Source organism: Filobasidium floriforme (assembly GCF_021052385.1).
Source record: "Filobasidium floriforme strain CBS 6241 chromosome Unknown HD553scaffold_29, whole genome shotgun sequence".
Classification (NCBI taxonomy): domain Eukaryota; kingdom Fungi; phylum Basidiomycota; class Tremellomycetes; order Filobasidiales; family Filobasidiaceae; genus Filobasidium; species Filobasidium floriforme.
In genome coordinates, this window is record NW_025763650.1 from 200,699 (window position 1) to 228,068 (window position 27,370).

At 53.3% G+C, this 27,370-nt stretch overlaps 11 protein-coding genes and 1 non-coding gene across 12 annotated transcripts; 4 read left to right on the top strand and 8 right to left on the bottom strand.

Annotated features, from left to right (window-relative positions):
* Positions 1-49: 49 nt before the first annotated feature.
* HD553DRAFT_327048 (uncharacterized protein) lies at positions 50-955 on the bottom strand (the record flags this gene model as incomplete). Its single annotated transcript, XM_046181763.1, has 4 exons — positions 50-131; positions 272-300; positions 345-475; positions 889-955. 4 exons carry the CDS (start codon positions 953-955, stop codon positions 50-52), a joined length of 309 nt encoding a protein of 102 aa, XP_046032694.1.
* A 732-nt stretch (positions 956-1,687) lies between these two features.
* On the bottom strand, positions 1,688-2,593 carry HD553DRAFT_327049 (uncharacterized protein; the record flags this gene model as incomplete). Its single annotated transcript, XM_046181764.1, has 4 exons — positions 1,688-1,769; positions 1,910-1,938; positions 1,983-2,113; positions 2,527-2,593. The coding sequence occupies 4 exons, from the start codon at positions 2,591-2,593 to the stop codon at positions 1,688-1,690; spliced, it is 309 nt and encodes a 102-aa protein (XP_046032695.1).
* Positions 2,594-5,487: 2,894 nt separating this feature from the next.
* On the top strand, positions 5,488-5,579 carry HD553DRAFT_t110. The gene has a single exon. It is a non-coding gene; the product is annotated as a tRNA-Ser (tRNA).
* A 615-nt stretch (positions 5,580-6,194) lies between these two features.
* Positions 6,195-7,693, top strand: HD553DRAFT_278321 (putative cytoplasm protein; the record flags this gene model as incomplete). Its single annotated transcript, XM_046178041.1, has 7 exons — positions 6,195-6,303; positions 6,379-6,820; positions 6,897-7,156; positions 7,239-7,290; positions 7,357-7,423; positions 7,505-7,578; positions 7,663-7,693. The coding sequence occupies 7 exons, from the start codon at positions 6,195-6,197 to the stop codon at positions 7,691-7,693; spliced, it is 1,035 nt and encodes a 344-aa protein (XP_046032696.1).
* Positions 7,694-7,871: 178 nt separating this feature from the next.
* Positions 7,872-9,108, bottom strand: HD553DRAFT_151350 (uncharacterized protein). The gene is made up of 7 exons (XM_046176745.1): positions 8,899-9,108; positions 8,794-8,831; positions 8,641-8,714; positions 8,536-8,579; positions 8,358-8,457; positions 8,153-8,252; positions 7,872-8,062 (listed from the first exon to the last, which is right to left on the bottom strand). The coding sequence occupies exons 1-7, from the start codon at positions 9,003-9,005 to the stop codon at positions 7,905-7,907; spliced, it is 621 nt and encodes a 206-aa protein (XP_046032697.1). The 5' UTR covers positions 9,006-9,108; the 3' UTR covers positions 7,872-7,904.
* A 128-nt stretch (positions 9,109-9,236) lies between these two features.
* On the bottom strand, positions 9,237-11,373 carry HD553DRAFT_151367 (Scd6-like Sm domain-containing protein). The gene is made up of 4 exons (XM_046176746.1): positions 11,184-11,373; positions 11,015-11,109; positions 10,771-10,943; positions 9,237-10,506 (listed from the first exon to the last, which is right to left on the bottom strand). The coding sequence occupies exons 1-4, from the start codon at positions 11,201-11,203 to the stop codon at positions 9,538-9,540; spliced, it is 1,257 nt and encodes a 418-aa protein (XP_046032698.1). The 5' UTR covers positions 11,204-11,373; the 3' UTR covers positions 9,237-9,537.
* Positions 11,374-11,804: 431 nt separating this feature from the next.
* HD553DRAFT_320172 (sterol C-24 reductase) lies at positions 11,805-14,784 on the top strand. The gene is made up of 15 exons (XM_046181113.1): positions 11,805-12,291; positions 12,375-12,436; positions 12,519-12,640; positions 12,713-12,809; positions 12,884-13,332; positions 13,405-13,451; positions 13,516-13,546; positions 13,619-13,677; positions 13,754-13,870; positions 13,944-13,973; positions 14,049-14,150; positions 14,220-14,265; positions 14,328-14,482; positions 14,550-14,569; positions 14,645-14,784. Exons 1-15 carry the CDS (start codon positions 12,101-12,103, stop codon positions 14,677-14,679), a joined length of 1,563 nt encoding a protein of 520 aa, XP_046032699.1. The 5' UTR covers positions 11,805-12,100; the 3' UTR covers positions 14,680-14,784.
* Positions 14,785-14,787: 3 nt separating this feature from the next.
* HD553DRAFT_278248 (Nrap protein) lies at positions 14,788-18,848 on the bottom strand (the record flags this gene model as incomplete). The annotated part of the gene is made up of 10 exons (XM_046178039.1): positions 14,788-15,039; positions 15,113-15,328; positions 15,392-16,837; positions 16,877-17,000; positions 17,063-17,184; positions 17,253-17,354; positions 17,417-17,472; positions 17,550-18,026; positions 18,097-18,343; positions 18,420-18,848. 10 exons carry the CDS (start codon positions 18,846-18,848, stop codon positions 14,788-14,790), a joined length of 3,471 nt encoding a protein of 1,156 aa, XP_046032700.1.
* A 786-nt stretch (positions 18,849-19,634) lies between these two features.
* Positions 19,635-21,750, top strand: HD553DRAFT_337725 (uncharacterized protein). The gene is made up of 4 exons (XM_046182302.1): positions 19,635-19,856; positions 19,933-20,169; positions 20,252-20,821; positions 20,895-21,750. Exons 1-4 carry the CDS (start codon positions 19,695-19,697, stop codon positions 21,660-21,662), a joined length of 1,737 nt encoding a protein of 578 aa, XP_046032701.1. The 5' UTR covers positions 19,635-19,694; the 3' UTR covers positions 21,663-21,750.
* Positions 21,751-23,610, bottom strand: HD553DRAFT_290097 (ribosomal large subunit assembly and maintenance-related protein). The gene is made up of 5 exons (XM_046178337.1): positions 23,271-23,610; positions 22,832-23,202; positions 22,691-22,763; positions 22,132-22,616; positions 21,751-22,070 (listed from the first exon to the last, which is right to left on the bottom strand). The coding sequence occupies exons 1-5, from the start codon at positions 23,476-23,478 to the stop codon at positions 21,804-21,806; spliced, it is 1,404 nt and encodes a 467-aa protein (XP_046032702.1). The 5' UTR covers positions 23,479-23,610; the 3' UTR covers positions 21,751-21,803.
* A 1-nt stretch (position 23,611) lies between these two features.
* Positions 23,612-25,634, bottom strand: HD553DRAFT_320180 (mitochondrial carrier domain-containing protein). Its single transcript, XM_046181114.1, has 11 exons — positions 25,392-25,634; positions 25,192-25,315; positions 24,936-25,120; positions 24,696-24,854; positions 24,558-24,633; positions 24,436-24,492; positions 24,353-24,363; positions 24,167-24,281; positions 24,081-24,102; positions 23,975-24,011; positions 23,612-23,908 (listed from the first exon to the last, which is right to left on the bottom strand). Exons 1-11 carry the CDS (start codon positions 25,494-25,496, stop codon positions 23,891-23,893), a joined length of 909 nt encoding a protein of 302 aa, XP_046032703.1. The 5' UTR covers positions 25,497-25,634; the 3' UTR covers positions 23,612-23,890.
* A 91-nt stretch (positions 25,635-25,725) lies between these two features.
* On the bottom strand, positions 25,726-27,316 carry HD553DRAFT_320183 (Alpha/Beta hydrolase protein). Its single transcript, XM_046181115.1, has 4 exons — positions 26,986-27,316; positions 26,843-26,914; positions 26,617-26,773; positions 25,726-26,545 (listed from the first exon to the last, which is right to left on the bottom strand). The coding sequence occupies exons 1-4, from the start codon at positions 27,274-27,276 to the stop codon at positions 25,836-25,838; spliced, it is 1,230 nt and encodes a 409-aa protein (XP_046032704.1). The 5' UTR covers positions 27,277-27,316; the 3' UTR covers positions 25,726-25,835.
* Between the last annotated feature and the right edge of the window lie 54 nt (positions 27,317-27,370).

The window sequence follows — 27,370 nt, forward strand, 5'->3', positions numbered from 1 at the left end:
TAGAAACCACCAGAGTACGGTTCGGCCGTGAGATTGCAAGGACTATGGGTCAGCCGTGATGGTCCACCTCGAGGTTGGTCAGAGAGTTGGGTGTGCTGGTGGCATCTGATGCAGCTTGTGTCAAACGAAACCTGTCCGCATCCATCACCACGTCAAAGTCTGTCAGGTGCAATCCTGCGGTGCAGTACATTATTGCCACGAACTGGACCCTCATCATCAATCAACCTCGATTTAAATAATTAAACTTTTATCGTTCTACTTATCAAGGTACAGTAATAACATGCAGGGGTTGCGCAAGTACTGTAGAAAGGAAAACAAAGCCCAGCTCAAATGGGCAACCTCACATCAACTGGCAGACTCATGACTGAGTGTTCCTTCCAGACTGATGGGATGGGACCACAAGGAATAGCAGGAAATATCTCTCCATGATCTCCTGAACAGATCACAACATCAACTTGGACACCCATGTGACAATCTATGCCACACGGGTAACACATATGAAGCTCTCTCGTCTGTGTAGACCGGGTGTGCTGGTGGCATCAGGTCCAGCTTGCGTCAAGCGAAACCTAGATAGCCAGGATGTCCGAGTGGTTAAGGAGGCAGCGGTTGGCGCGGCGCCATGGCATCGCGAGGACTCCTGTTGTAGCCATCCACGGTGCGGCTAGAGATATTGCCGAACGGTGTGGTGACAGGATTTATCGGCCCTGACGGTCGCCTACTTCCTACATCCGCGGTTCGTTCTCGCCTACCTCGACCTCACTGCTGTTGGTCACGGAGGATTACTAGACGGCAGCCGACGGTGGATAAGAAGGTTTCATCTGATGGCGGGAGACGGGATACACGTGTACAGGTCGAGGCGTACAGGCAGAGGAGAAGCGGAAGACGCACGGTTCGGAGTATAGACCGTTCCGGTATTATACTCGGTTGCGCTGGCGTATGCGTACGCTAGACACATATATAGACCCCACCTTGTCAGTCGATTCCACTCTTTTCCATCGCCGTTTCGCCGTTGTAGTAGTCGAGCAAGCAAAGAGAGACCAGTAGTAGACGTTTATTCATAGCTTTTATTCCACTTTCACTTTCGGCATACACCTACCGTTCGACCTCGTTGATTCGCTGCTTCGCGTTTCACGTTTATTCCCATCACCCGCTTAGACGACGGATCTGTAGCTGGCTGCCAGACAAGGTTAAGTAGATAGGCGTCAGAGTACGGCCTTTGCTAGCTTACCACCCCGAGTAGTTTCGAGTCTATACGACCTACGACGTATCGCGTTTGATCGGAGTTATCACCTTCCTCCCTCAAACGTCACTTGACCTGAATCACGTAACGTTTACACGCCTTTACCTACCACCCACCCCCTATAGTCTACCGGGAACAGCACTTGCCTACCTGGACATCCATTACCACTCCCAGGCTTAGCACCCCTACATACCTACATTACCGCCAACTCAGACGAGTTGTTGTTTGACCTCGTCATCGACGTTTGATCCCGAAGATCGGGATTGGCCCTACAACGGGTGTTCTGCCAGCAAGTCCGGCGGAGCATGTAGTTCACCCGCTATCACACTCATCCATCTATCTACTATCCTACGCAAGTCCCAGACAAAGCACAGGTTGCTGGCAACCCGCAAGTCCCGTAGAAACCACCAGAGTACGGTTCGGCCGTGAGATTGCAAGGACTATGGGTCAGCCGTGATGGTCCACCTCGAGGTTGGTCAGAGAGTTGGGTGTGCTGGTGGCATCTGATGCAGCTTGTGTCAAACGAAACCTGTCCGCATCCATCACCACGTCAAAGTCTGTCAGGTGCAATCCTGCGGTGCAGTACATTATTGCCACGAACTGGACCCTCATCATCAATCAACCTCGATTTAAATAATTAAACTTTTATCGTTCTACTTATCAAGGTACAGTAATAACATGCAGGGGTTGCGCAAGTACTGTAGAAAGGAAAACAAAGCCCAGCTCAAATGGGCAACCTCACATCAACTGGCAGACTCATGACTGAGTGTTCCTTCCAGACTGATGGGATGGGACCACAAGGAATAGCAGGAAATATCTCTCCATGATCTCCTGAACAGATCACAACATCAACTTGGACACCCATGTGACAATCTATGCCACACGGGTAACACATATGAAGCTCTCTCGTCTGTGTAGACCGGGTGTGCTGGTGGCATCAGGTCCAGCTTGCGTCAAGCGAAACCTAGATAGCCAGGATGTCCGAGTGGTTAAGGAGGCAGCGGTTGGCGCGGCGCCATGGCATCGCGAGGACTCCTGTTGTAGCCATCCACGGTGCGGCTAGAGATATTGCCGAACGGTGTGGTGACAGGATTTATCGGCCCTGACGGTCGCCTACTTCCTACATCCGCGGTTCGTTCTCGCCTACCTCGACCTCACTGCTGTTGGTCACGGAGGATTACTAGACGGCAGCCGACGGTGGATAAGAAGGTTTCATCTGATGGCGGGAGACGGGATACACGTGTACAGGTCGAGGCGTACAGGCAGAGGAGAAGCGGAAGACGCACGGTTCGGAGTATAGACCGTTCCGGTATTATACTCGGTTGCGCTGGCGTATGCGTACGCTAGACACATATATAGACCCCACCTTGTCAGTCGATTCCACTCTTTTCCATCGCCGTTTCGCCGTTGTAGTAGTCGAGCAAGCAAAGAGAGACCAGTAGTAGACGTTTATTCATAGCTTTTATTCCACTTTCACTTTCGGCATACACCTACCGTTCGACCTCGTTGATTCGCTGCTTCGCGTTTCACGTTTATTCCCATCACCCGCTTAGACGACGGATCTGTAGCTGGCTGCCAGACAAGGTTAAGTAGATAGGCGTCAGAGTACGGCCTTTGCTAGCTTACCACCCCGAGTAGTTTCGAGTCTATACGACCTACGACGTATCGCGTTTGATCGGAGTTATCACCTTCCTCCCTCAAACGTCACTTGACCTGAATCACGTAACGTTTACACGCCTTTACCTACCACCCACCCCCTATAGTCTACCGGGAACAGCACTTGCCTACCTGGACATCCATTACCACTCCCAGGCTTAGCACCCCTACATACCTACATTACCGCCAACTCAGACGAGTTGTTGTTTGACCTCGTCATCGACGTTTGATCCCGAAGATCGGGATTGGCCCTACAACGGGTGTTCTGCCAGCAAGTCCGGCGGAGCATGTAGTTCACCCGCTATCACACTCATCCATCTATCTACTATCCTACGCAAGTCCCAGACAAAGCACAGGTTGCTGGCAACCCGCAAGTCCCGTAGAAACCACCAGAGTACGGTTCGGCCGTGAGATTGCAAGGACTATGGGTCAGCCGTGATGGTCCACCTCGAGGTTGGTCAGAGAGTTGGGTGTGCTGGTGGCATCTGATGCAGCTTGTGTCAAACGAAACCTGTCCGCATCCATCACCACGTCAAAGTCTGTCAGGTGCAATCCTGCGGTGCAGTACATTATTGCCACGAACTGGACCCTCATCATCAATCAACCTCGATTTAAATAATTAAACTTTTATCGTTCTACTTATCAAGGTACAGTAATAACATGCAGGGGTTGCGCAAGTACTGTAGAAAGGAAAACAAAGCCCAGCTCAAATGGGCAACCTCACATCAACTGGCAGACTCATGACTGAGTGTTCCTTCCAGACTGATGGGATGGGACCACAAGGAATAGCAGGAAATATCTCTCCATGATCTCCTGAACAGATCACAACATCAACTTGGACACCCATGTGACAATCTATGCCACACGGGTAACACATATGAAGCTCTCTCGTCTGTGTAGACCGGGTGTGCTGGTGGCATCAGGTCCAGCTTGCGTCAAGCGAAACCTAGATAGCCAGGATGTCCGAGTGGTTAAGGAGGCAGCGGTTGGCGCGGCGCCATGGCATCGCGAGGACTCCTGTTGTAGCCATCCACGGTGCGGCTAGAGATATTGCCGAACGGTGTGGTGACAGGATTTATCGGCCCTGACGGTCGCCTACTTCCTACATCCGCGGTTCGTTCTCGCCTACCTCGACCTCACTGCTGTTGGTCACGGAGGATTACTAGACGGCAGCCGACGGTGGATAAGAAGGTTTCATCTGATGGCGGGAGACGGGATACACGTGTACAGGTCGAGGCGTACAGGCAGAGGAGAAGCGGAAGACGCACGGTTCGGAGTATAGACCGTTCCGGTATTATACTCGGTTGCGCTGGCGTATGCGTACGCTAGACACATATATAGACCCCACCTTGTCAGTCGATTCCACTCTTTTCCATCGCCGTTTCGCCGTTGTAGTAGTCGAGCAAGCAAAGAGAGACCAGTAGTAGACGTTTATTCATAGCTTTTATTCCACTTTCACTTTCGGCATACACCTACCGTTCGACCTCGTTGATTCGCTGCTTCGCGTTTCACGTTTATTCCCATCACCCGCTTAGACGACGGATCTGTAGCTGGCTGCCAGACAAGGTTAAGTAGATAGGCGTCAGAGTACGGCCTTTGCTAGCTTACCACCCCGAGTAGTTTCGAGTCTATACGACCTACGACGTATCGCGTTTGATCGGAGTTATCACCTTCCTCCCTCAAACGTCACTTGACCTGAATCACGTAACGTTTACACGCCTTTACCTACCACCCACCCCCTATAGTCTACCGGGAACAGCACTTGCCTACCTGGACATCCATTACCACTCCCAGGCTTAGCACCCCTACATACCTACATTACCGCCAACTCAGACGAGTTGTTGTTTGACCTCGTCATCGACGTTTGATCCCGAAGATCGGGATTGGCCCTACAACGGGTGTTCTGCCAGCAAGTCCGGCGGAGCATGTAGTTCACCCGCTATCACACTCATCCATCTATCTACTATCCTACGCAAGTCCCAGACAAAGCACAGGTTGCTGGCAACCCGCAAGTCCCGTAGAAACCACCAGAGTACGGTTCGGCCGTGAGATTGCAAGGACTATGGGTCAGCCGTGATGGTCCACCTCGAGGTTGGTCAGAGAGTTGGGTGTGCTGGTGGCATCTGATGCAGCTTGTGTCAAACGAAACCTGTCCGCATCCATCACCACGTCAAAGTCTGTCAGGTGCAATCCTGCGGTGCAGTACATTATTGCCACGAACTGGACCCTCATCATCAATCAACCTCGATTTAAATAATTAAACTTTTATCGTTCTACTTATCAAGGTACAGTAATAACATGCAGGGGTTGCGCAAGTACTGTAGAAAGGAAAACAAAGCCCAGCTCAAATGGGCAACCTCACATCAACTGGCAGACTCATGACTGAGTGTTCCTTCCAGACTGATGGGATGGGACCACAAGGAATAGCAGGAAATATCTCTCCATGATCTCCTGAACAGATCACAACATCAACTTGGACACCCATGTGACAATCTATGCCACACGGGTAACACATATGAAGCTCTCTCGTCTGTGTAGACCGGGTGTGCTGGTGGCATCAGGTCCAGCTTGCGTCAAGCGAAACCTAGATAGCCAGGATGTCCGAGTGGTTAAGGAGTCAGACTTGAATACTGCAATTTATCTGATGGGTTTACCCGCGTCGGTTCAAATCCGGCTTCTGGCTTTCCCCTTTTTCTTTTTTCCTTTTTACACCATCGCTCGCGGGCCTCGACCGTCTCGCTGCGCTCGCCGCTCTCGCTTCTTACCGCTCGTTCTCGGCTCAATCGAAACCACCTATCCTTTACCATGTCCATACCGCTCATTGGACCCCACTTATCCTTATTTCTGCTCATACAGCTCACTTGGCGTCTGATCAGTATCCTCCCTTTGTCGGCTGCCACAACGGGTGCTCTGGGCGCGACCAGCGCTTCCGATCGAACTTTACATCGTCACTTGTCGCTTCGTCGCTATCCCGTCTGCCTGTCCAGGTTCTGTTCGATCGGCGCCGGACTGCCTGTCTACTCACTCTGACCTCACTGAAGCAGTTCTGCGACCACGTACACACAGTCCTGTCCCTCCTCTTTCATAACAGCCACTTCTTGCTAGCAACCTCGGCGAGCACTAATAGCTTTGCTTCCGCGATCGCTGCCCACTCTCGCTCGGCGAACGGCCATCTCGATATCCCATCGTCATCACAACGTCGTACTTGAATCTTGCCAATCTACCTTTCGCCCCTCTTCCACACACATACCCTCTTCTTGTGAATTCTCCCACTCAATACCACACACACACCTCCAGGATGGCCGACAAGAAGAAGCAACTCGTCTGGAACTTTATCGACTTTCTGAAGACCTCGCAGCAGGATGGAACCGTAAAGGAGGACGACAAGGAATCGCTCGATGTGGCCAGTGAGTCGAAGCACGAGTTCTCGTAGACATCCACTAGCACCTTGTCTGAACTGGTATCGTGCTCCCTGCGCGCAGTACAATGCCTCTCCGAAGCCTTCGAGGTCGACCCGGAATCCGCCGATGACACCCGTCAATACAGCATCAAACCGGCGAGCCTACAGTCCATCTTCGAAGTCGCCCTCAAGACCTTGAACGCCAAAAAGACCCCCGCCGCTGCCGAACCTAGCTCCAGCTCCCAATCAACCTCTTCGCCGGCCGACAAGACCCCCTCAGCCGATGACAAGAAAAAGGCCGAAGCGTTAAAGATGGAGGGCAACGCGTTGATCTCTGCCAAGTCGTACAGCTCGGCCATTCAAAAGTACAACGAGGCCATCGCTTTGGACCCCACAAACCCGGTCTACTACTCGAACCGAGCCGCTGCTTACAGCGCCGAGGGGAGCCACGAAAAGGCCGTCGAGGACGCAGAGGAGAGCTTGAGACGTGATCCCAAGTTCGTCCGAGGTTATTCTCGATTGGGGTGAGTGTGGCGGGTTCCCCTTTCTCCCATACTCTATCACTGACGACCAACCAACATCCCTCATTCAAAATGTCAGCCACGCCCAATACTCTATCGGCAACTTCTCCGCCGCCGTCGAAGCATACACCAAAGGTCTCGAGCTCGACGGCAGCAACGCCAACATGAAGGCCTCGCTCGCACAAGCCCAAAGCAAGGCCAAGGAACAGGAAGCTCAGCTCGACCGAGAGGCCGACGATGATGTCGATGACGATGCCGTCGCACCCGGTGTCGGTGCTAGTGCCGGTGGGATGCCCGACTTGAGCGCTCTCGCCGGCATGTTCGGTGGCGGTGCTGGTGGTGCAGGTGGAGCCGGTGAGCCAGGGTCGTTTCGCCATTGATTCCGAACACGGTCTGATAATCGTCATGTCTGGGTTCCCAGGTGGAATGCCAGACCTAGCTTCGATGATGCAAAACCCCATGATGATGCAGATGTGAGCGGCCTCATACGTCACCCGTCTAACATGAAGTCCAGGCTAACCCGTAATTCGCCATACTAGGGCTCAGCAGATGATGGCCAACGGAGGTCTCGAGAAGTTGATGTCGAACCCGTCTCTCCGAAACATGGTCAGTCGACAACCTTCTCACGCTAGCTCGACTGATTGACGATGGCTGACGAGATATCTCAACATGTTATACTTCCACCAGGCCGAGCGAATGCAAGGTGGGGGCGGTATGCCCGACATCGAGTCGCTGAGAAACGACCCGGAGATGCGAAAGATGTGAGTTCTGCCTTCGAAAACGCTTTTCATCTCCCTCATCGACCGGCATGTCAAACTGATTCTGTCTTTCCGATTTTCTTTCAGGGCTGAGCAGTTCATGGGTGGCAGGAAATGATGATCGACTTGTAACGAGGATGATGCCAGTTTGAGATACAATGATTCGCTTTTCCTGATCATTCGGCTGTTCTGCCTTTTCTACTTTGATACTGCATAAGGTAGTCGTGATGTATTGATGTGTCGTCGTAGTCGTAATGCAGGCTATTGATAGCGATCCGTGCGTACTTCGCACATACTGTCGCGTCTCATGAAAATTGGTAACGAATCCGCTAGTCCTCCTCCATGGCGTCATCATCTTGATCCTGTTCGCCGACCTGCTCGTTCGCTTCCTCCTTGTTCTTGATCGATCGAATCTCGTCCTGCACATCGCCCTCCAGATGCTTCCCGATCAGACCCTCCGTCTTTTGAGCCGGTCTGGCCGAGATCCCTGTGTTCCAAATGATTCCACAACTTGCTTTCATCAGCTACCACTTCTTTGGTCGTGAAGCTAAGGTCGCTTGCGGATGGCTAAACGTACCGAGAACGATATCTTCCAAAGCTTGCACGCATCCTTCTACCATCTCATCAGTCTCCTCGAAGAGCTCCTTGGTCTGGGCTACGAGAGTAGCAACCAGATCCTGCAATGCAATACGGGACCCCATCATACCGCACAAACGATAGATACGAACAGCTAAGAGACCTGCTTTGGAGCTCTGTCCTGGGAGAGTCGAAATGAGACGCACTTGTTTTCGTTGAAGAAGGTCTGCAAGCTCTTTCTTATACTTGTCGATCTCGGAGTCGACGGGTTCGAGTTGACGGACGATCTTGGTGTAGGCCTCGGTACTGTTGTCGGCGAGCAGAGCAAGTCAGTGTTGACTTCCAAATCTCATGAGAAGATCTGCCGATTCTGGTGACGCTGACGTTTCCTCTGCGTGAGTCTTGATCATATGATTGTGTCGCTTGATCTGCGACGCAAGAGAAAAATCAGGATCATACCTGCAGTCGACGTCAACGGTGTGGACATACGATCTCGCCCGTTTTCTTTTTGTACTCCGCGATCTCTTTGTCGGTAGCCTTGTTCACCTTCTTCTCCCACTCCTCTAGAAGTCGAATGTAATGTAGACCGCTCGAGATCAGATCCAGTTAGTTGGCTGCCTTTCCACTTCTTTGCATGCTTACGTTTCATTCCAACCCAGAACGCAGCGTAAGCTTCTTTTCTGGCAATGCAATACGAATTCATCAGAGGCGAATAGGAGCTAGAAGCTGGAGCTTGGGGAAACTTGCTGTTCTTGACTGTTTTCAGCGATGGCAGAAGTAGAATCCGTTCTCGGCGAGCTGGGCTGGGCGTGCGTGATCCGCCTGTTGGTCGCCTTGCTTCTAGCGAGAGCCATATTGTATATCGTGAAGACCTGTTTAGGAACTGGATGGTTTGTTGGTAATGGTGGGGAATGGATCTTGCCTGTATGGCTAGATACGAGGTAAAGACGTGGATACAGATCGATGATTGTTGCAGATTGCAAAAGCCAAAGGAAGGTCCAAGGTCGATTGTGACCTTTCAAGCCGAAACGCGGAATCTTTCGGCAACGATAACGTAAGCAAAGCTAGACGGCGACGGGAAACGCTTTTCAGAGCATTGGATCGATCTCAAAGCTATCATCCGTCTCACGGGCACACAGTGTAAAAGCGTAGAGACATGCATGCATATATGACATGAGGGTATTCGTAAATTTGTCGTTTGTGCTACTACTATTACCTCCAAAAGACCCGACAGAATATCTATTCCAAGTCGACCGTAAATTTTCCGGCGAGACGATTTTCCCTTTTTCCGTTTGATGATTACCCGTAAATACAATTTGGTTCCATTTCGAACTGCTTGTGCTTCGCTATTACCCTCTCGACTCGATCGCAGTATGATGAAGTCGATCAAAATGGTTGTTGTTGTTGAGGCCCGTTGTTGTTGAAGCCGGGAGCAGGTCCCCGGTATCCCCCTCCGCCGCCTCCACGTCCTCGTCCTCGGGGGAATCCACCTCGTCCTCGTCCACCACCATTGTGATAATGGTTGCTAGTGTTGTTCCCACCGGCTTCGCCAAACGTGTTCAAGTTGGTCATCCTCTCCTGACTCCTCTGCCACTTGAACCCTCCACCGCCGCCACCTCGGCCACCAGCATCGAACCCGCCCGAAGCACCGCCTCGTCCACCTCGACCCCCGCCCTGCCTGTTGTTGGCCGAGACGTCGGAAGAGACCGAGTCAAAGAACGACTTGGACTTGTTGTAGACCGGCTCGACTTGCTCTTGGTCGTCGCCCCTCAGGCCGGACGTAGCGGCAGTCTTGTCGCCCTTCTTGCCCATGACGACCTCTTCGTCCGACTCGTCCTCGGAATCGTCATCACCTCCAGCCTGACCGTCGACCTGGCCACTCTTGCTCGAACTGAGAACGACCTCGGGCTTTTGTTCCCTCGTTCGCATCTCTTCAAACTTGCGGTTCATCTGCTCGAAATCGTACTCTTCGGCAGGAATGACCGGAGGAGCGGGTCCGGGTCCTCCCATCCGTTGACCTTGCCCGGGTCCACCCTGGAATCCACCACGACCCCGACCGCCCCGTTGGAATCCACCTTGGCGAGGATGAGGATGAGGTTGGCCTTGAGGCTGGTAAGGTGGTTGAGAAGGTCCGGCATGATTTCGGATCTCGCCCACGGTCTGCTCGATCTTTTCCATCGTGCTCAAGGGCGGCTGGTTGTAGGCGTTCGCTCGGGGTGGAGGAGGCGACGTGTACGAAGGCTGTTGAGGTGGTGGCGGGGGTCGAGCCTGTTGTACGGGAGGTGGTGGCTGCGAGTACTGCTGCTGTTGCGGTTGCTGAGGTGGGGGAGGCGGAGGGGCGGCAGCCATCTGAGTCTATATACGTGACAAGCCCAAGGCAGGATGTCAGCGGCGGTCCTCGAGATGTCTTCGTGCACAAAAGGATAAGCGAAAAGAGGAGTCGTCGTTTGGTAGGCTCAGAAGGAAGGCAACGGAAGCATCCACATGGGTTTTGCGCTCTCGGACTGCGGCCCGAAGGCACTTTACATCCGAAAAATACTTCATCATAGAACACACGACGACGGTAGGGGAGGTATAAGGGGAAAAGGGAATGCAGTCGAGGTGAAAAGAGATACTCACGCTTTGGCGAATCGCAGGATCGTCCGGAAGCGTCTGGGCCACGGGTGGTGCTGAAGGCTCGATGGCCAGGTCGAGAATGTCATTGACGGTAAAGACGACGACAGGGTGGACACGGTCGAGCATAGGAGGGATGTACTGGGCCGCTTGTCGGTCTTCGGTACCCATGCTAGAGACTGTGAAAGCGAACATGGTGTGTGTCAGACGACTTGATTCAGGAATACGATGCTGCTTCAAAGACACTCACCGTTCTGCAACGTCATGGTGCCTTGCGTGCTGTCGATCGAATGGACCGTGCCTCGATACCGCAATTGCGCCCTCGACGTGAGCGAGATTTTCATCCTATCAGAAAACGACGATTGTGCGTCAGTTACGAATTGCCACGGAGAGAGTCCCCTTTGACGTTCGAGACTCACCCGATGAATTGCTCGGTCATGATGGGCAGTCGATGTCGTGATACAGTGAGGGAGAGGGGTCCAAGCGGGGTGAAACGAGCGTTAATGTGTAGAGACGATCTACTTGTACAGGGGACCTCACAGCATTACGATGTTGAGAGGTGGAGACGAGGAGGAAAGGTGACGTGTGACAAACGGGAATGAGGGGATGATGGTCGTCGTGATGGTGACGAACCGTCTTGTAGTTCCCCTAGGCCGGGCGACGTGTCGAGAAGCAAAAACGGCAACACGGGGACGGATCAAGCGCGCGCTTTTACGTGGCACGGGGGAATATGGCGATTCGCAAACCTTGTGTTCAATTCCATGGCAAAAAGAGTGGAGGTATGGTAGCCAGCCACTCTTCCGCTGTTTGGCATGCCCATCTCTCACGTTGGCTCTATGGTGGGAGAACGTTGAGAGCAGCCAGCTTAATTTCACGAAGCCTAGGCGAACCTAAGAGGGCTTTAGGAAAGAGGTACCCCGGGCGAGGAGGTTTGTAGCATTTGTATATTAAGTAAACACGGCCATTATGGCGGATGGCCGTGGTGAACTGCTATCTAGGCCTGTGTGCCTCATTAACGAGCCATGTAGCCACCCTCCGTAAGATTTCGTTTCCCCATCCGCGGATCGCCCGTAATATCGTTCGCTGCTGCCGGCATGGCTATTTCCTGTGACGAGACTGTGACACAAACAAAACAAATCCCAAAAGTTGAGAGATCTCTCTCGATCGTACGATGGCGCCCGCAACGAGCAGCATGCAGCATGTGCACAGCGTGAGTCGACGATGGCGATACCCATCCACAACGACCTTCTTGTACTGTACATCTACCACATTCATCTTCATGCAATTCCTCGTCCCGACCTAGTCGTCAATCGATCAATCTCCACCACCTATAATCATGGCGACCTCGAACGGTTCCGCCATCAGACAACGCGCGACCCCCGTCAACGGGTCCAACGGTCACACCTCCTCGAAGAACGGCCACGCAAACGGGGTGAACGGCAACGATACCAGCAAGGCTGGAGGGTATGCTAGTCATATTACCGAACATGGGCGAGAGATCGATAGGAAGTTGGATGCTCACGATGAGTGAGTTCCGTATGTTGATCAGGAGCGGTTCTGGGAGCTGACGATCGACCGGGGCTTGGTGCGGTTTATGATATTGTTCGTAGGTGGGAATTCGGTGGACCCGTAGGAACGCTGGCGATGATGCTAGGTTTCCCCTGCCTCATGTGTAAGTCGTCTTCGCTTCATCTCGACATTATCCCCTCGCTGAACCCAACTCTGATGTCCGTTCTGCCGCGACACGATCGCAGACTACCTCTGGATCTGCCTGTGGCACTTTCAAGGCAGGCTCGTCCACCCGACTAGTCTCTCATGGGACGGGAAAGGCGGGATTGGAACGTTCTTGTCAGAGATGGTCGGGATCGTAAAGAAGGTTCGTATTACCTTCCCCTAATGCCTCGGGATAAACCGGAAATTGATGCTGATGAGGTGTTTGATGATGTAGGACGCCTACCCGACTAGGTATGCGTTCAACACCTACGCTAGCTTGATCGCTATCCAGTTGGTTCTCGCTCTCGTCATGCCTGGGCTCGATCAGGAAGGTAGGTTCCGCCGTCAGGCTGATAATCAACACTACTCTCCGCTGATCGACCTGCTTACAACTGACGACCCGCAGGTCTTCCCGTTCCCTCGCTCAACTACAAGTCGTTGATGTACCACTGCAACGCCCTCGCCTCGTTCTACACCACCATCGTCCTCGCGGCCGTCTTCCACGTCACGGGGATCTTTCAACTCCCGCACCTGATCGAACATTTCGGAGAGCTCATGTCGTGGGCCATCATCATCTCCTTCTTCTTCACCTTTCTCATCTACACCCTCGCCGTCACTTGTCATTACGGAGGGAAACCGCTGAGGATGTCGGGCAACGTGATTTACGACGTCTTCATGGGTGCGAGCTTGAACCCGAGGTTGTTCACTTCGAGGGCGTTCGCGTTGGGAAGGAAGAGGTGGGATGGGGTCGACTTGAAGATGTTTGCCGAGGTCAGGGTGCCTTGGGTGTTGTTGTTCATGATCGCCGTGTCCGGAGCCGTCAAGCAGTACCAAGATCTCGGTTACGTGACGCCCGTAAGTACTTCTGCGCTGGCTATAAGCTACGACGAAATTAGGGACCTGACACGACTGTTCGTTTACGGACAGAACATGCTCTTCATGATCCTCGCGACCGGGCTCTACATCAACGCTTGGTGAGTTGCGGTACAGTCTGAGAGAGCAAGACTGCCTGCTAACATCAACGGTACCATGATGTAGTGCCAAGGGTGAACACATGATCCCTCAGACCGTGAGCCTGAGCCTCTCGTCTCGTTATCCGGGGATCCGGTGAAGCTGATCCCGTCCATCGTGCCACTGTCAGTGGGACATGTTTCACGAGAAATTCGGGTTCATGCTCATCTTCTGGAACATGGCCGGAGTGTACGTTCAACCAATTCTCATCTAGCGCGAGTCAAGGCGACACTCACTTACTGGCGACCTCTTTCATCCACGACAGACCCTTCACCTACTGTTACCCGATTCTGTACATGGCCAGGAACGACCCGGCCACTTACCGATTCCCCACGCTCGTCTACGTTGCCTTGTTCGTCACCTTGTGCTGTGCATACTACGTGTGAGTTGACTGTCGAGGATGGGGTGATCCAGCTGGGATGAGTGAGGCTGACGAGTTGGATGCGATGAAACAGGTTCGACACTTCGATGAGCCAAAAGTCAGCGTAAGTTGGCACTCTCCAACATTTCACCGGCCATTCGGGGAACAAGGCTGACGTCCCATATTGCTACTTCGATAGGTTCAAGATGCAGAGCCAGGGCGTCTACGTACCCCGGGCTTCGTTCCCTCAGCTTCCCGGTTCCGTCTGTGTCAACCCTACCTTTATTCAGACCAAGCACGGGTAAGATGATTTGGTTCACATTGCTACAGGGGGTAGCGCGGATGTTGACACGAGTGCGATTTTTATCAGTAACAAGCTCTTGACAAGTGGTTGGTGGGCCTGGGCTAGGAAGCCGGTATGTACAGGTCTCCCTTGGGTCTCCCTCGTCCCGAGCTGACCTTTCTCGCACATGATCAGAACTACACCGCAGACTGGATCCAGGCTTTGACTTGGGGTCTCTCTGCCGGTCTCAACACCCCGATCACCTTCTTTTACCCCGCCTTCTTCATGACCGTCTTGATTCACCGATGCGGGCGAGACTTTGAGAGGTGTGCGCGAAAGTATGGCGACGAGTGAGTTTAGCTTGCCCTTGTTCGAACGCCGGACTATCTCTGACGTGACTTGATCTTTGCTCTATAGCTGGAAACGATACACCGAAGGTAAGCCGAAATCAGCCACTGTATGAAAATCAGTCTAGAAATCTGAAGCTGACATTGCCGCTCGCATTGCTACAGTCGTCAAATACCGATTCATTCCCGGTGTCTACTGAGTGAACACAATTCGTTTCGGAGAACTTGAGACAAACAGGCTGGCATATTCTTCAGATACCTGTTTACAACCATGATATAAAAATACATCTAGGCGCATACTGAACTGTTCATTCGTGCTGCAAAACCTCGACGCGCGACACGAGCCCATGCCCAAGCCTACCGATCTCGCTCAAGATGCTTTCCTTATTGATATCTGTCATAGTCGAAACCTTTTTGGCAGCGCTTGCCACCGGCTTTACGCTGTATCCAAGGAAAGGCTTGAAGTTGCGATGTTGCAACGCGTCCGGGTTCCAGAGCCCGGCGATGACCTGTCCTCCATGCTTGTCGTAGAAGAAGATGGCTTGTTCGCCGTACGTTCGCTGATAAGCATGAAATTGAGGACGTCAGCATTTCTCCTGGTCTTTTCAGATTCAACAGCCTGCTCTCGCTTACCTGCAGGTCGGCCAACAACATGGAGGCCGGGTCAAAGCCAGCCTTGACCGTATTAGCAGCTAATCCGGCAACAGCCTGGTTGCGGATGTGTCCTTCCCACAGCTTGGAGACTTGTGCGTCGGTCCGGGCCGCGATACTTTCGGCGGTTCGAGGGTTGTGGCGCGGGTCGAGGTGCAGAACAAAGTCATACTCGGTCAGATCCGTGACGAACAGGTTCTGCAAGGGAGACACAGCGGTTAGTATATGGAAAACATCTCCTCGAATGCAGGGGAGCCTCACCTGTACGTTCAGCGATGGAGATTGCAGCGCCGCCAGCGTTGCCTGCGCCAGTGTGACAAGTCGGGAAGCGATCAAGCGATGAGGCAATCCAAGTGGCAGCCATGCCCGTCCGATGAGATCCTGCTCTGTCACAACGACCATAGTAGATTTGTGCAACTCCTTGTCCACCTTGCGGATTGCTTCGAAGCTCGACTCGGCTTGACGCCGAAGGCCTTCCGGGAATGAGACCAATCCCACCGAAGTGTCTTGGTCGTGGTCCCGCGTGGCAGTGTACAACGGCACGTACAAGGGTGCAGCCTTCCAATCCCAATGTGCCAGGACCTCAATAGCCCTCACGAACCCGGCGTGAGCGGTGGTAGGTACCTCATGAGCCCCGGGATCAAGGTAGACCGAGGCCATGACGAGCTCGAGCATCTCTTCAGGGAAGTGTGCCGAGAGTAAGTGACTTGCCACCCATCGCTTGAGCAATCGACCGGCAGAGGCGAATGAAGGGTACATGTGATGCAGGGTGACGACTGCTCCGTGATGGCGAGGCGCGGCACTGTATCGACGATAGTGCAAATCGAAAGCATCCTGAGCGATCTTTCTGAGCTTTTCTGAAGGAGTATCCGCATCCTCGATCATCCTCTCCAGAAGCGTTCGTTCTCGGTCGTGTTGAATGTGCAGATGGAAGGCGTGTCCACTTCCCATGATGACCTCGAGGGAGGCGCTGTCTTGTACGTCCGGTGCATATGGGTCGACCACGACCGATACTTCAGCGTTTTGAAGCTTCCTCTCGAGCACTTCGGCCGTTTTGGCCAGTACCGCTAGCTTGATCTTCTGGATCGCGACCAGGTCGTCCGGCCATTTCCGCGAACTTTCGAATTGGATCAACACGTCGACAACGGGCATGTACCGCACACACTCTGGTGCAGATGCCGCTCGAGCCAGATCGACCGGGTAAGGGATGAACGTGCTGCTGTACCGTAATGCTGGCGACATGGGCGAAAAGTTCAGAACCGCCAATGGCAAGTCATCGTCCGCGGCCTTGATAACCTTGTACAGGCTGTCGAAAGCCTCCATAACAGGACGGAACCCTAGCTTCTCAGACCCTTCGGCATGGATCAAGCGATGTGCCGAATTGGGGATCTGGGTCATAGGTAGGTAGTCCGGGCTGTGCCAAGTGACTTCGTCCTCGTCGGCGTTGAAGTGGGTCGCCAACAACCATCGGACGACCTGTCCGGGGATAAGAGCTCGTTCCTCTGGCCGCTGAGCGTTCCAAACGACACTCTCGGTGATCCGACCATCCTTGAACCTCCTCAGCTCGGATTTCGATCCCCACAATTGTCGGAACGCTTCCGAACCGGCAGCATCTTCCGAAGGAGGACCTTGATCCAGGATGTTGAAAGCGTGCTCCTTGTTCAACAGGAGACCGATCTGCACAGGCCCATCCTGACTATCGCTGCTCTCGGTTGTCGACCACCCGGATGCACGAGGCAAGTCGACAGCGATGACCGTTGCACGCCTGCCCAAACCTCGTCGCAACAACGAAGCGAGGCTGTGGACAGAGGCCCGCATTCCACTCGCATGATCGGGATTGCTACCTGGTCGACTCGATAGGGCCGCGAGACTACGAATAGGAGTCCGATCAGTAGTGGTCAAATCAAGTCTCTCGACCTATTTCGCGCTCACGTAAAAGTCTCGTCAAATTGCAACACTGCCGAACCGACATTCCGTAGAAAGACCTCGTCGAACCTGTCCGACGAGCCAGTATGGGCGAGCATGCTCAACGTGATTCGGGCGTGGTGTCGCAGCTATTACATAAAGGATAACGGTTCGATCAACGAGAGACCAAGCAAGGAAAATGAAGACCAGGACGTACCAGGTCAACTTCTCCCTTTTCCCATCCGCTGAACACGTTGATTCTACCCGAATGATCCACCAAGATGTTGTCAAACGCCTTGACGAATTCCATAGCCGGGATCTGATTGATGCAATCCCAGCGTTAGTCAACTATTCGACTCGGCAGTTGGTATCGGGACTAACCTTATCGCCTGTGGTACACTTTTGGAAGATGGGCGTCTTGGCGAAATCGGTCGAAGCTAAATGAAAGACCCCATCAGTTCTGCCTATCCGCCTGACCTCTTCGCAACTATCGCTTTCGCCAAGGTGGACTTACATAACAACTCCCAACCCGCTCTCAACATTTGCCACTCGCTCAACCCCCTTCCCAGCCCTTTCCTCGCTCTCGTCGATACCTCGCCCTTGTTAATTACCGCCACCTCACCCCCATCGACGATGAACCCGAGTACGACGCTTCCCAACCAACTCCACCCTACTGCACCCCCTCCGGACCTCGTCGATAGTCCACGTCGGTCGCCCCAGATCCTCCAGAGCGCCAAGGCCGATCGGAAGGACGGGCAGGATTTGTGTAGACAGTGCATGTAGAGGAGGTGGGATTTGTGGGATGCGTCGAGGAGGATCGAGGTGTTGTAGATGGGGGTCGGTTTGGATTCCAGCGAGTCGGTGTCTTGTTCGTAAGACTGAATACGCAGGTTGGATTTTGAAGGGTATAGGGTGGACAGAGGGAAGAGGTCGGGAGATATGGAAGCCAGGAGTCGGATGGTATAGGTGTGTTTGAGACCGAGAGACTTGTCTGTACCACGGCAATGAACGGCCGTCAGCCGATCACGATCAGGCACATGTGTAAGCAATCCACTGCTTACTCTTCGGTACGGTGAGCACCAATCCAGCTCTCCGTTCATCCCCGCCTACCCACTCCCACCCGACCGTCATGCTCTTCCATATATCGTCCATCCCGTCATTTCCAGCATTTGTCCCCTTTTTGCCCTTTTTCGATCCGTCGCTCTTGCTCGAGATCAAGGTCGAGATTGACGAGGCGATCACGGTAAGGTAATGAGCCCGTTTCTGAAAATACCGGTTGGCCGTCCGGTCTTTGACGGTAAAAAGGGACTGCACGACGTAGGCGACATGTTTCAAGCGTCAATAAGAGCCCTTTAAAACAAGCATGGTGTGAAAGTGGACTCACATCGGGCATGACGACGGCCATGTCGATAGCATTCAGCTCGACCACCGAGTTCTTCTTGCCCCTCCGATAATGACCCATCAAGCTCCAATCTCCACAGATCAACACCTCTTTCGGCTTTTCCCAACCTAACGTCCACTTGACGGTCTTGCTCGTCGGAGCGGGTTCGAGAAAGGGGATGACGTGGGGTGATAATCTTTGGACGGCCGAGTCGACGGGAAGAGGTGCGAGGTCGGGAAGGGAGAGGATGTGGGTGTGGAGGGAGGTCAAGAGGTTGGAGAGGGTCGTTGCTGGGGGTGGTGGAGTGAACGAGGTTGATGGTGCTGGGAGGGGGTCGAGAAAGGTAGCAGAGAGGAGTTCGGTAATCTGTCGAAAATAGAGATCAAGGTCAATATGGTGGGACCAGAAGACGGACAGATGCAGCAACGACATACCTTCATGCTGAACCCAAAGGAAGAACCTCGATCCTCTCCCTCTCGTTTGAGCATCTCCATCTCCTCGGCTGTAGGCGGTCTGAACAACGCCTTGTCGTTCTTCTTAGGCCGAGGAGCTGTAGATCCAACCTCATCGTCTTCTTCCAGATCCTGGAAAGCGCTGGTAGCCTGCTCTTGATCTTCAAGCGAGGCGTCATCTTCGTCCAGCGACTGCATGTCTTGGTCTTCTTCTTCTTCGTCATCATCAGATTCGCCTTCATCCTGGTCATCATCCTCGTCGTCCTCGTCATCTTCGTCATCATCATCGATCATGTCGTCCATCATGGCTGCCGACATCATTCCATGCGTTGCGCTAGTCTCTCCGTCGTACTGGTTCTTTGCCAGTTTCTGAGGTCGAGCAGGTTTCGATCGGATTAGCAGCGATTGGAGGATATTTGACCAGGAGAAACATACCTTGGCGGGTGCCGACAGAGAGGCTGTATTGGCCTTTCTCTTTATTGATGGCATGGCTGACACTGTGTGAGTATTGAATGGTGGCGAGAATAGTCACAGCTAGATTCGAACTCGATCTCCTTGAACTTCGAATGAGAGAGATGGATGGATGGAGTGTGTGCTTCATCGAAATTGTCGGAAAGGTCCAAGGTGGAAATAAAACACGTTAGCCTCCACTCAGTCCGGAAGTATTTTATAATTTGGTTCCGACGAGGCTCTGATCGCCGATACACAATTTCTGTCAAGAGGTTGTCGTCCTATAGCCTATAGATCCTGTCAACTTGCGACTTGGGCACATAGATCTTGCTCACATTCGAATGACATAACGATTGCCCTTTCACTTCGTCTTGAAATGGCTGGTGGAGCCTTCAAACTCACTTCGCTGGATCCGAGGTATACCCGGCTCTACGTCAAGACCAACAGGCGTATCTACATACAAAACACCATCAACCTTTTGCACGCCAGCTTGCACCGTCGGGATGCCGTCAGGGCGTACAGGTGTTGGGCTATACTAGTGGGTTGTCCTGGTTCCGTATTGAAGTGATTGAGACCGTGCTCAAATCAGTAGTTGCGATTTGCCTTGCCGACAGGTACGATGCCCCGAGATCGACTTTAGGTCGACATGGAAATGGGCATTGCCCGTGCTCGACCTCATCGACTCGGACAGGGATTACCCCGAACTCTATCAGACCCAAGCCTCATCTTCATCCTCTTCGCAACCCTTGACGGGAGATACGGCTCTTCTGAACGAGATCAGGAACGGGATGGACCATCGTGCGAAAGAGGCGTACTTGAAGAGGATGTTGGCGGTAGCGCATCAGTGGCAGGTGAGTCGCAATCAAACAATACCCTTCAATTGCCTGTCCATAACTGAGTATTGTTACTTCTATCATCAATCTAATATTCTAGAAACCGGAAATTCTCACCTCCCTCGTCGTCCACCTGCTCTCGCAACACCTCTACGAAGAAGCCCTCCAACAGCTCGAGTTATACCTGACGATCTTCCCCTTCGCACTATCCGCCATCATTCACACATACACGGGCTTGGTCCTCTTTTACCTAGCGCAGCCGAGAAAAGTCTACCCGGACCCAGGCTCGCAAGCATTCTCTCAGTTCCCGAATACGCAGCATTATCCTTCTTCCCCGGCATCAGCATCGATCCCGCCGAGGCTGTCCGGCTTTTCTTCGTTACAACTGGGTGACGACCCGGATATCGACCCGGACCTAGACCTGGACTTCAATTCCAATTCCAACTCGGATCCCCGGCGATCGAAGATGCAGCGGGATATGCAAGGATGGGACGTCCCCAGATTACGACAGGCGTTGGTCAGGTTCAATGCGGCCGTAGAGATCGAAAAGGACGAGGAAAAGGAGGCTGCGGACAAGGCCAAGGCGAGGGCACAGTATGCGGGGGATCCGAGTTTGGGGGTGATCAGGCGGGCTGTGGGGGGGAGTGTGGCTAGGGGGTTCGTCAAGGAGGTTAGTGAGACCTGCTTGGTGTGGCCTATCGTAGTGATGGGGAGAGAAGCTGATAGGCCCGCTTCGTTTTTAGATCAAGGCGATGCTCGTCGTAGTAGATGGCAGATTTACTGAAGATGCGGATTCGAGCGGCGATGAGCAGAAAAACGGATGGAGCGACGAGGAGGAGGATGCGGGAGATGACGATAGGATGGACGAAGATGACGATCAGGAAGAGGACGATGATGATGACGACGATGATGATGGTGCTGAGACTGGGACAGGTCAGGCGGGGCGGAACAGGGCCGCTGTTCAGCCTGTCATACCGGTCACGCCGAGAAAACGTGGACGGCCGCGTTTATCGTCGACGTCCAGACCTCAACCGACCAGTGGGTCCCGGAAGACTACGACTAAAGCGATGAAAACACCAACACGCACACCGAATCGGACGCCAAATCGCACACCAAATCATACTCCTGATCCGTCCTCGGCCCGATCTTCACCCGGACCAACACCTCAGAGCAGGTCCATCCGGTCGACCCGGAACTTGCAACCCATGTATCATACCAAAGTCCATCCGCTCGATGCGCTGGACGACGAGCCGGCCCCTCCAGGACAGGCGCCTAGAAGGCCAATCTCGGATTCGAGCTCGAGCGACGACGACGACATGCGTATGGGACGGACACCGAGCGGACGCGGCGTCAAGCGGAAGAGTCGGAGTAGGAGTAGGAGCCGGATGCGGCCCATCAAGGGCAAGGTTAGGGACGAGGATGCGTATATGGACATGGAGGTGGAAAAGGAGAATAAGCAGCCAATGGAGATGGACGAAGGGGGCGAATACAGCGACCGTTCGATAGGCTAGTCGTTTCTTCCCCTTCAACTGTAGCCAATACCATCAAGTAGCTTTCAGCTCATGCCGACCGTCAGAACCTGAACCTTCCGATCGTGCACATAAAGTTTGCTGCCGGATCTATAATTATTGGTTTCTATAGCTAAACAACGTCTATACACGCCAAACGAGCACAGCACCGTCATCACCCGCGCTGACCACCACGGATTCCCCAGCCTTTTCCTCCTCGCCCTCGGGAACACCCCACCCAGCAGGAGCCGCAGCGACGGCGAGACCGTTGATAGTGCCAGCGTGGCCCTTGTGAGTAGCGATCAGAGCTCCTTGTCGAGCGTCCCAAGTCTTGAGGGTCTTGTCAGCCGAAGCAGTAGTGAACAAGTACCTTCGAGGAGCGGGGTGGGCGAAGACCGAGGTGACAACGTCCTGCGAAAGAGAGGCGTGTAAGCATATGAAGTGACATTGGGCACGAAGGGTCGCGACATACCTCGTGGTGGACCTCGGCCCTAGGTTTGCTAGTGGTCACGTCCCAGACGATGGCCTTGCCATCAGTGGCAGCACTGACCAAGAGCAACCCCTTGGTACTACCATCTCCACCCGGTCCAGCGAGACCCAAGATGTCCATGAAAGCGAGCCCTTCGATCGACTCTCCCTCGGCGTGACCCGGGATCTTGCTGACGACCTTGCCATCGGGCAAGTTGATCACACGGATCTGTCCGTTGGCACCACCGATAGCGAGGAAGTTGGAAGCAGGTGCGACTGCGAGTGAGGTAATTCCCTCTTCGAAACGGCCAAAGTTGTAGGTCTGGTGCGGTGCTAGTCGGAGTAGAGGAGCGTTCTCTCGAGGGTCAAAGACGCAGGCTGAAGAGTCGGCGGAGGTGGTGACCAAGAGCTTTCCGTTGGGAGTAAAGTATCCCGCCGTAGTCGCTTCAGTGTGAGAGGAAAAGACTTGCATGTTGTTTCCGCTAGGTACTGTAGGCCGAGAAAGACACCAGCATATCAATTTAGACACGATGACTGACATCGAGATGTATCGTGAGACTCACGTTGCCACATCCAGACGGTACCACCCTCAGTTCCGGCCGCAAGAACGGGTCCCTTGGGATGCCAAGTTAGCCACTGTTTTCACGAACGCCGGGTGAGCTTTCTGCTAATGTCGTTTCGTCCGATCCGTGCCGCAAACTCACGGTAATCTCGTCGCTGGTGTCGAGACTAGTCAGGAACTCCCATGACCTCCAAGCCTCAACGCTCGCTGGGTCCTCGGCTTGCTTTCCCTTGACCCGTCGCCAAACCCTGACCTTGCCGTCCATACCTCCGGTAGCGACCATCTCGCCATCAGAACTGAAAGCGCAGGTGATGACCGAGTCGGTGTGCCCGGTGAGCCTGACTGGCTCAAAGGTCGAGTTGTTGATGGGGTATTTCGAGGATGAAGGGTCGGGGAACGGGGAGAGCGGGGAGAAGATAAAGGCGAGGTCGTCCTCTCCTCCAGAGATGGCGAGGGGAGGGTTCGGGAAGGAGGGGTGCAGGGTGACCTGGAAGATTGAAGATTCGTGGTGGACTGCAAGGTAAAACAATGCATCAGCTCAGCTAAACGTCGACCTCGCACTTGTACAATGTCGCACTAACTGGAGTGTCCCAAACTGTTGTCCTCCAGCGGCAGATTGGCACTGATCATACCGGACCCGTCCTCCTCCTGATCATCCTCATCCATGGGCTCATCATCGGCATCAGATTCCTCTACGACCTCGATGTCGTCCTGGTTGATGTATTGCTCATCCTCCTGCTGCTCCTCGTCGGAGCCCTCGTTCTCGTGCTGGTCGGGATGTTCGGACATGGCTATAGTGCGTGGTTTCTGGACGAGATTTAGCTGTGGAATTCTTCGTGAGTGCTGCTACGGGACCGTTCTGGCGATGCACTAGTCCGAGTATATATGAAAAGTGGCAAGCCGAAGACTTTTGGTCGAGAGATTCAAGGTTGACACACTGATCTGTTGAGCTGAATAATCGGGAAAAAGTTGGCTCGGCTCGTTACAAACCAAGGCCGAGGCGACGCGCATGATCGACACCTGGCACCTGGAGAGCCACACTATCTTCAAGTGAGTAACACATCTATACTTTTGGGTAGTTGTCAACACGACAAAGACAGGACAAGAGGAGCTTGGGGGGGAGCGATGTGCTGGCTGTTTATATGACAACATGGGGTAGAGAAGACGAATCGAAGTGTAACTATAGCTGCTGGGGAACCGTCTAGAAGTATTTCCCGAACTATAAAGAAAAATAATGAACTTGAGCGGACAACACACGATGTATACGTCAGAAACGAGGGCTTACCATAGGGATAAGGGTTTGAGCAAGAGCGAAGGACATCCTGTAGAATATTCAGACGGGAGCAAGTTAGTAAACTTCAGTTTGTCCGATACGTTCCGTAATTCCTCACGTAAGCTTCGGGGCGGTCATGGCTGAATGCAACAGGTCATAAATCAGCGCCACAGCTACTTGATCAGAGTGCGCTATTGAGCTCACCAATTTTGGGGGTCAATCCCTTGAACAAGGCGCTAGGGCCCTCGTTCTTGATGAGGTCCTTGAATACGGTAGCGCCAGACACCTTGCTCTCGAAGTTGGCGTTTTGGATACGGGTCTGAATAAGGTAATCAGGTTAAGCAACCAATGCATGTCTGAATAAGTCTTGTCAATGAAACGTAAGCTGACCTTGATGACATCTAACAAGGCAGGAGCGAAGAGGCGTGAGTCAGTCGCAGCGTCGAAATTGTCCTCTCACCGATGGGACCTACCTAGTGGTGCGGCGACAGTGATCGAGGCGACGGAACCGGCAATAGAAGCAACGAAGTCTACAAAAACGATCAGAGCGGATGAGTACGCTGATCCTGGTGCTTTGACCGAGTGTGAAGCTCACTTTGACCCCAGGTAGCTTGCGAGTAATCGGAAAGCTTGAAGATGTACTCCTTGGCGAAAGCGGAACCTCCGAAGAGCTGAAATATCGGAAAATGCTCAGTGTCCGTGTTCCGAAGTAGAGTCGTTGGCCTTTACTCACAGCGAAACTTCCCGGTGCGTTACGACCCATGGTCCATCCCCAACCCTTGTACAGACTGGCGATACCCTCATCGCTGATCAGCTTGACGATACCTCGACCTCGGAAAGCCTCGGGGTTGGTCTGCATCTTGATCTTGAGCACGTCTAGGGGGAGCAGGACCTGAGAGGAGTGATAAGAGTGGACATTGTCAGCTCTGCGAAACCTGTAGGACACGTACGACCGGGCGATTTCGGTACTCACGACCTCTCCCATACCAGTCAGACTACCAGCGGTCGCGTGAATGACCATCTTTCCCCACTTGGCGCCGAATGCGTCGGTAAAGTAGGGCTTCGCTGATGATCGATCGATGACGTCCCTAAAGTACGGCTGGCCTCCAAACTTGTACACTCGCTGGGCGATCTTGTAACCGGCAGCGTAACCGAGACCTGGGAAGATAGAGATCCGTCGTTTGTCAGGCTCGATCTCATACCCAGTTCCTGGTAGTCGATACACTTACCAGGGAACAAAGACATGAATCGCACACCGACCGACTTGTCGGCGGCTTTTCGGAAGATGACCTCGTTCATCTCGCTCATCTTGAAAGCAGCCTTGTTCGACATCAGTCGCTTAGCGATGGTGTCCTGGCGATGCCCATCGACATATTCTCATGTTCAGCATTTCGCTCTCGCTGGAACCATAGTGCGTAGACCAACTCACGACAGGGTGGAAGATGGCCAACTCGGTGATACCAGCGACTGCCGAACCAGCAACTCGAGCAGTACCCGACTCTCGGGGGAGCTTTCCATCAGCAGGAGGAGACATTTTTTCGGGTGGAAGTTGAGGGTGTTTTGATGGGTATTGAAGGGGGACGGTGTGGAAAGGTCTGCTATGGAAATCAACCGGGAGTCTCTAGGAGTGCGACTATGAGATGCGAAATGTGGTAACGCTGAATCGATGACCTTGATCAAAGTCGAGTTGGATCGCTCTCCTCGAGATCTTTTTCTCTCATCGACATTCCTAAACTCTCGCCGACTCGCACGATTCCCCCCCCCCCCCCTCCCCTAAAATTAGCTTCCGCCGAGAGATAAGACCGGAGGTCGACGCGCTCGAAATTATACCGACGCTCATTCGGTAGATCGGTATAAGGTCATGTATTGTCGGTTACAACTTTGCGATGAATCGAGTGATCCCGCTGAGCCAACTAGGTTTCTGGTAGGCAAAGTCGTGCATAGCGTCCTTGACACCTAGCCACTCGCACGGAATGCCGGGTTCACCATGCTCGACCGCTCGTTCATAGACGCGCTTGACCATCTCGGTCGGAACCATCTCGTCCTTTTCCGAAGCTATAAACAGTTTCGGAACGGTGTTGATCATAGAACCAGCCTCCTTGCTGGACTGAAAAGCGTCGACGGCGTTCCAGTCGTCCGCGACGAATGGTGTGAGCCAGTAGTACGGCAAGAAACGTTGCGGGTACAGCGTTCGTACCATCCCCTTGATGCTGGCGAAGCCGTTCTCGAAGATCAGGCCGTCACAGACTATCTTGCGATCGTCAAAGCCCTGCTTGGAGATGCTAGCGAGCAGACAGGTAGCGATGGATGCGCCTAGGCTATGTCCATACCATACGATCTTGGTTTGAACCCCATCCCGTTTGTCCAGCTCGGCGTATCTTATGGTAACGTGCTCGACTACCGCTCGATAGTCCGACAAGAGGGCGCGTTGGTTCGGTCGAGCGTTCGTAGAAAGACCGTAGCTGCGGGGCGGGACCGCTATCAAATCGAGCTCGAGGTCGCTAAGAGGTCCATTCGCGCTCCCTACGGCCAAACACAGCTTTCGAAAGATGGGTAAACGCTGGATCGGAGAGCCTACGTTGCCTGCAAAATGGTTTGTACTCTACATCAGCGCTGACACAAAGGGTTACTGATTTTTCCGCTATCGAGCTTACCTTGAAAATAGACAATGACCACTCGGCGAGGCGAAGTGTTTACGGCAGATGCCTCCTTCCTCAGGAGGAAACCTTCGAGCTTGATACCTGGGTCGGATGCTACTACGATCTTCTCGGCTTGCAAGCCCTGAAGCAGAGGATCCATCGAGTCAAGGGTCTGCGGGATGGTTGTTTCAATGGTCAGCTCTTTCAAAGCTGATGCCACCAATGTGCATCAATAGCTTACCTCGCTCCGTGCTCCTGGTGGGATGTAGCCCATGTAGATGATCTTGCGCTGGAACATCACCATCATCAAGCACTATATGATACAGGATTACGGTCAACGGCTCGTTTCTAGCCCAAGTGGCGATCCACTTTCTTATGGCGGACCTTGTAAGCCCAAAGCGCAAGTGGCAGGCCGAACAGGGCAGACAGCAATACGCTCGTCGATGGCGCAGACGAAGAGGTTACGACATCCTGTACTCCGGAATCAATGCTCTCCACTTGAGATATCCCTGGGAGAGAAGAGCCATATCGACGGTTCTCGACAGTGGTGGATCTGCTGACGGCCGACCATGGGTTCGCTGGGCCTAGACTGAGCCCGACAACATAGTGATGAAGAGGTCGACGGCAAGTGAATGCAGGAAAAGTCCCATGCGCCGATCGCTTCACACCAAGCATACGGTCATGGACTAGCTCGAACCGTTAAGCTATGCTCCTCTGGCAGTGTGCGTTAAATTTAGGGAGAGATGCTCCTGGTCACTGATCTGTACGT

Excerpts from the sequence above, each read along its gene's own strand:
- HD553DRAFT_151367 (XM_046176746.1), bottom strand. The coding sequence starts at position 11,203 with ATGACCGAGCAATTCATCGG. Across the intron at positions 10,944-11,014 it reads CACCATGACGTTGCAGAACG|TCTCTAGCATGGGTACCGAA; the intron begins GTGAGTGTCTTT and ends TCGCTTTCACAG. Across the intron at positions 10,507-10,770 it reads ATCCTGCGATTCGCCAAAGC|ACTCAGATGGCTGCCGCCCC; the intron begins GTGAGTATCTCT and ends TCACGTATATAG.
- HD553DRAFT_290097 (XM_046178337.1), bottom strand. The coding sequence starts at position 23,478 with ATGTCCGAACATCCCGACCAGCACGAGAACGAGGGCTCCGACGAGGAG. Across the intron at positions 22,617-22,690 it reads TACCGTCTGGATGTGGCAAC|TACCTAGCGGAAACAACATG; the intron begins GTGAGTCTCACG and ends CTCGGCCTACAG. Across the intron at positions 22,071-22,131 it reads GGGCCGAGGTCCACCACGAG|GACGTTGTCACCTCGGTCTT; the intron begins GTATGTCGCGAC and ends TCTCTTTCGCAG.
- HD553DRAFT_320180 (XM_046181114.1), bottom strand. The coding sequence starts at position 25,496 with ATGTCTCCTCCTGCTGATGGAAAGCTCCCCCGAGAGTCGGGTACTGCT. Across the intron at positions 24,855-24,935 it reads TGACTGGTATGGGAGAGGTC|GTCCTGCTCCCCCTAGACGT; the intron begins GTGAGTACCGAA and ends CACTCCTCTCAG. Across the intron at positions 24,493-24,557 it reads GCAAGCTACCTGGGGTCAAA|ACTTCGTTGCTTCTATTGCC; the intron begins GTGAGCTTCACA and ends TCGTTTTTGTAG.
- HD553DRAFT_320172 (XM_046181113.1), top strand. The coding sequence starts at position 12,101 with ATGGCGACCTCGAACGGTTCCGCCATCAGACAACGCGCGACCCCCGTC. Across the intron at positions 13,678-13,753 it reads TTCTGGAACATGGCCGGAGT|ACCCTTCACCTACTGTTACC; the intron begins GTACGTTCAACC and ends CATCCACGACAG. Across the intron at positions 14,266-14,327 it reads GGGCCTGGGCTAGGAAGCCG|AACTACACCGCAGACTGGAT; the intron begins GTATGTACAGGT and ends GCACATGATCAG.
- HD553DRAFT_151350 (XM_046176745.1), bottom strand. The coding sequence starts at position 9,005 with ATGGCTCTCGCTAGAAGCAAGGCGACCAACAGGCGGATCACGCACGCC. Across the intron at positions 8,458-8,535 it reads AAGACTCACGCAGAGGAAAC|TACCGAGGCCTACACCAAGA; the intron begins GTCAGCGTCACC and ends CGCCGACAACAG. Across the intron at positions 8,063-8,152 it reads TTTGGAAGATATCGTTCTCG|GGATCTCGGCCAGACCGGCT; the intron begins GTACGTTTAGCC and ends TTTGGAACACAG.
- HD553DRAFT_320183 (XM_046181115.1), bottom strand. The coding sequence starts at position 27,276 with ATGCTTGGTGTGAAGCGATCGGCGCATGGGACTTTTCCTGCATTCACT. Across the intron at positions 26,915-26,985 it reads TTGCGCTTTGGGCTTACAAG|TGCTTGATGATGGTGATGTT; the intron begins GTCCGCCATAAG and ends TGTATCATATAG. Across the intron at positions 26,546-26,616 it reads GGTCATTGTCTATTTTCAAG|GCAACGTAGGCTCTCCGATC; the intron begins GTAAGCTCGATA and ends ACCATTTTGCAG.
- HD553DRAFT_337725 (XM_046182302.1), top strand. The coding sequence starts at position 19,695 with ATGGCTGGTGGAGCCTTCAAACTCACTTCGCTGGATCCGAGGTATACC. Across the intron at positions 20,170-20,251 it reads CGGTAGCGCATCAGTGGCAG|AAACCGGAAATTCTCACCTC; the intron begins GTGAGTCGCAAT and ends CTAATATTCTAG. Across the intron at positions 20,822-20,894 it reads CTAGGGGGTTCGTCAAGGAG|ATCAAGGCGATGCTCGTCGT; the intron begins GTTAGTGAGACC and ends CTTCGTTTTTAG.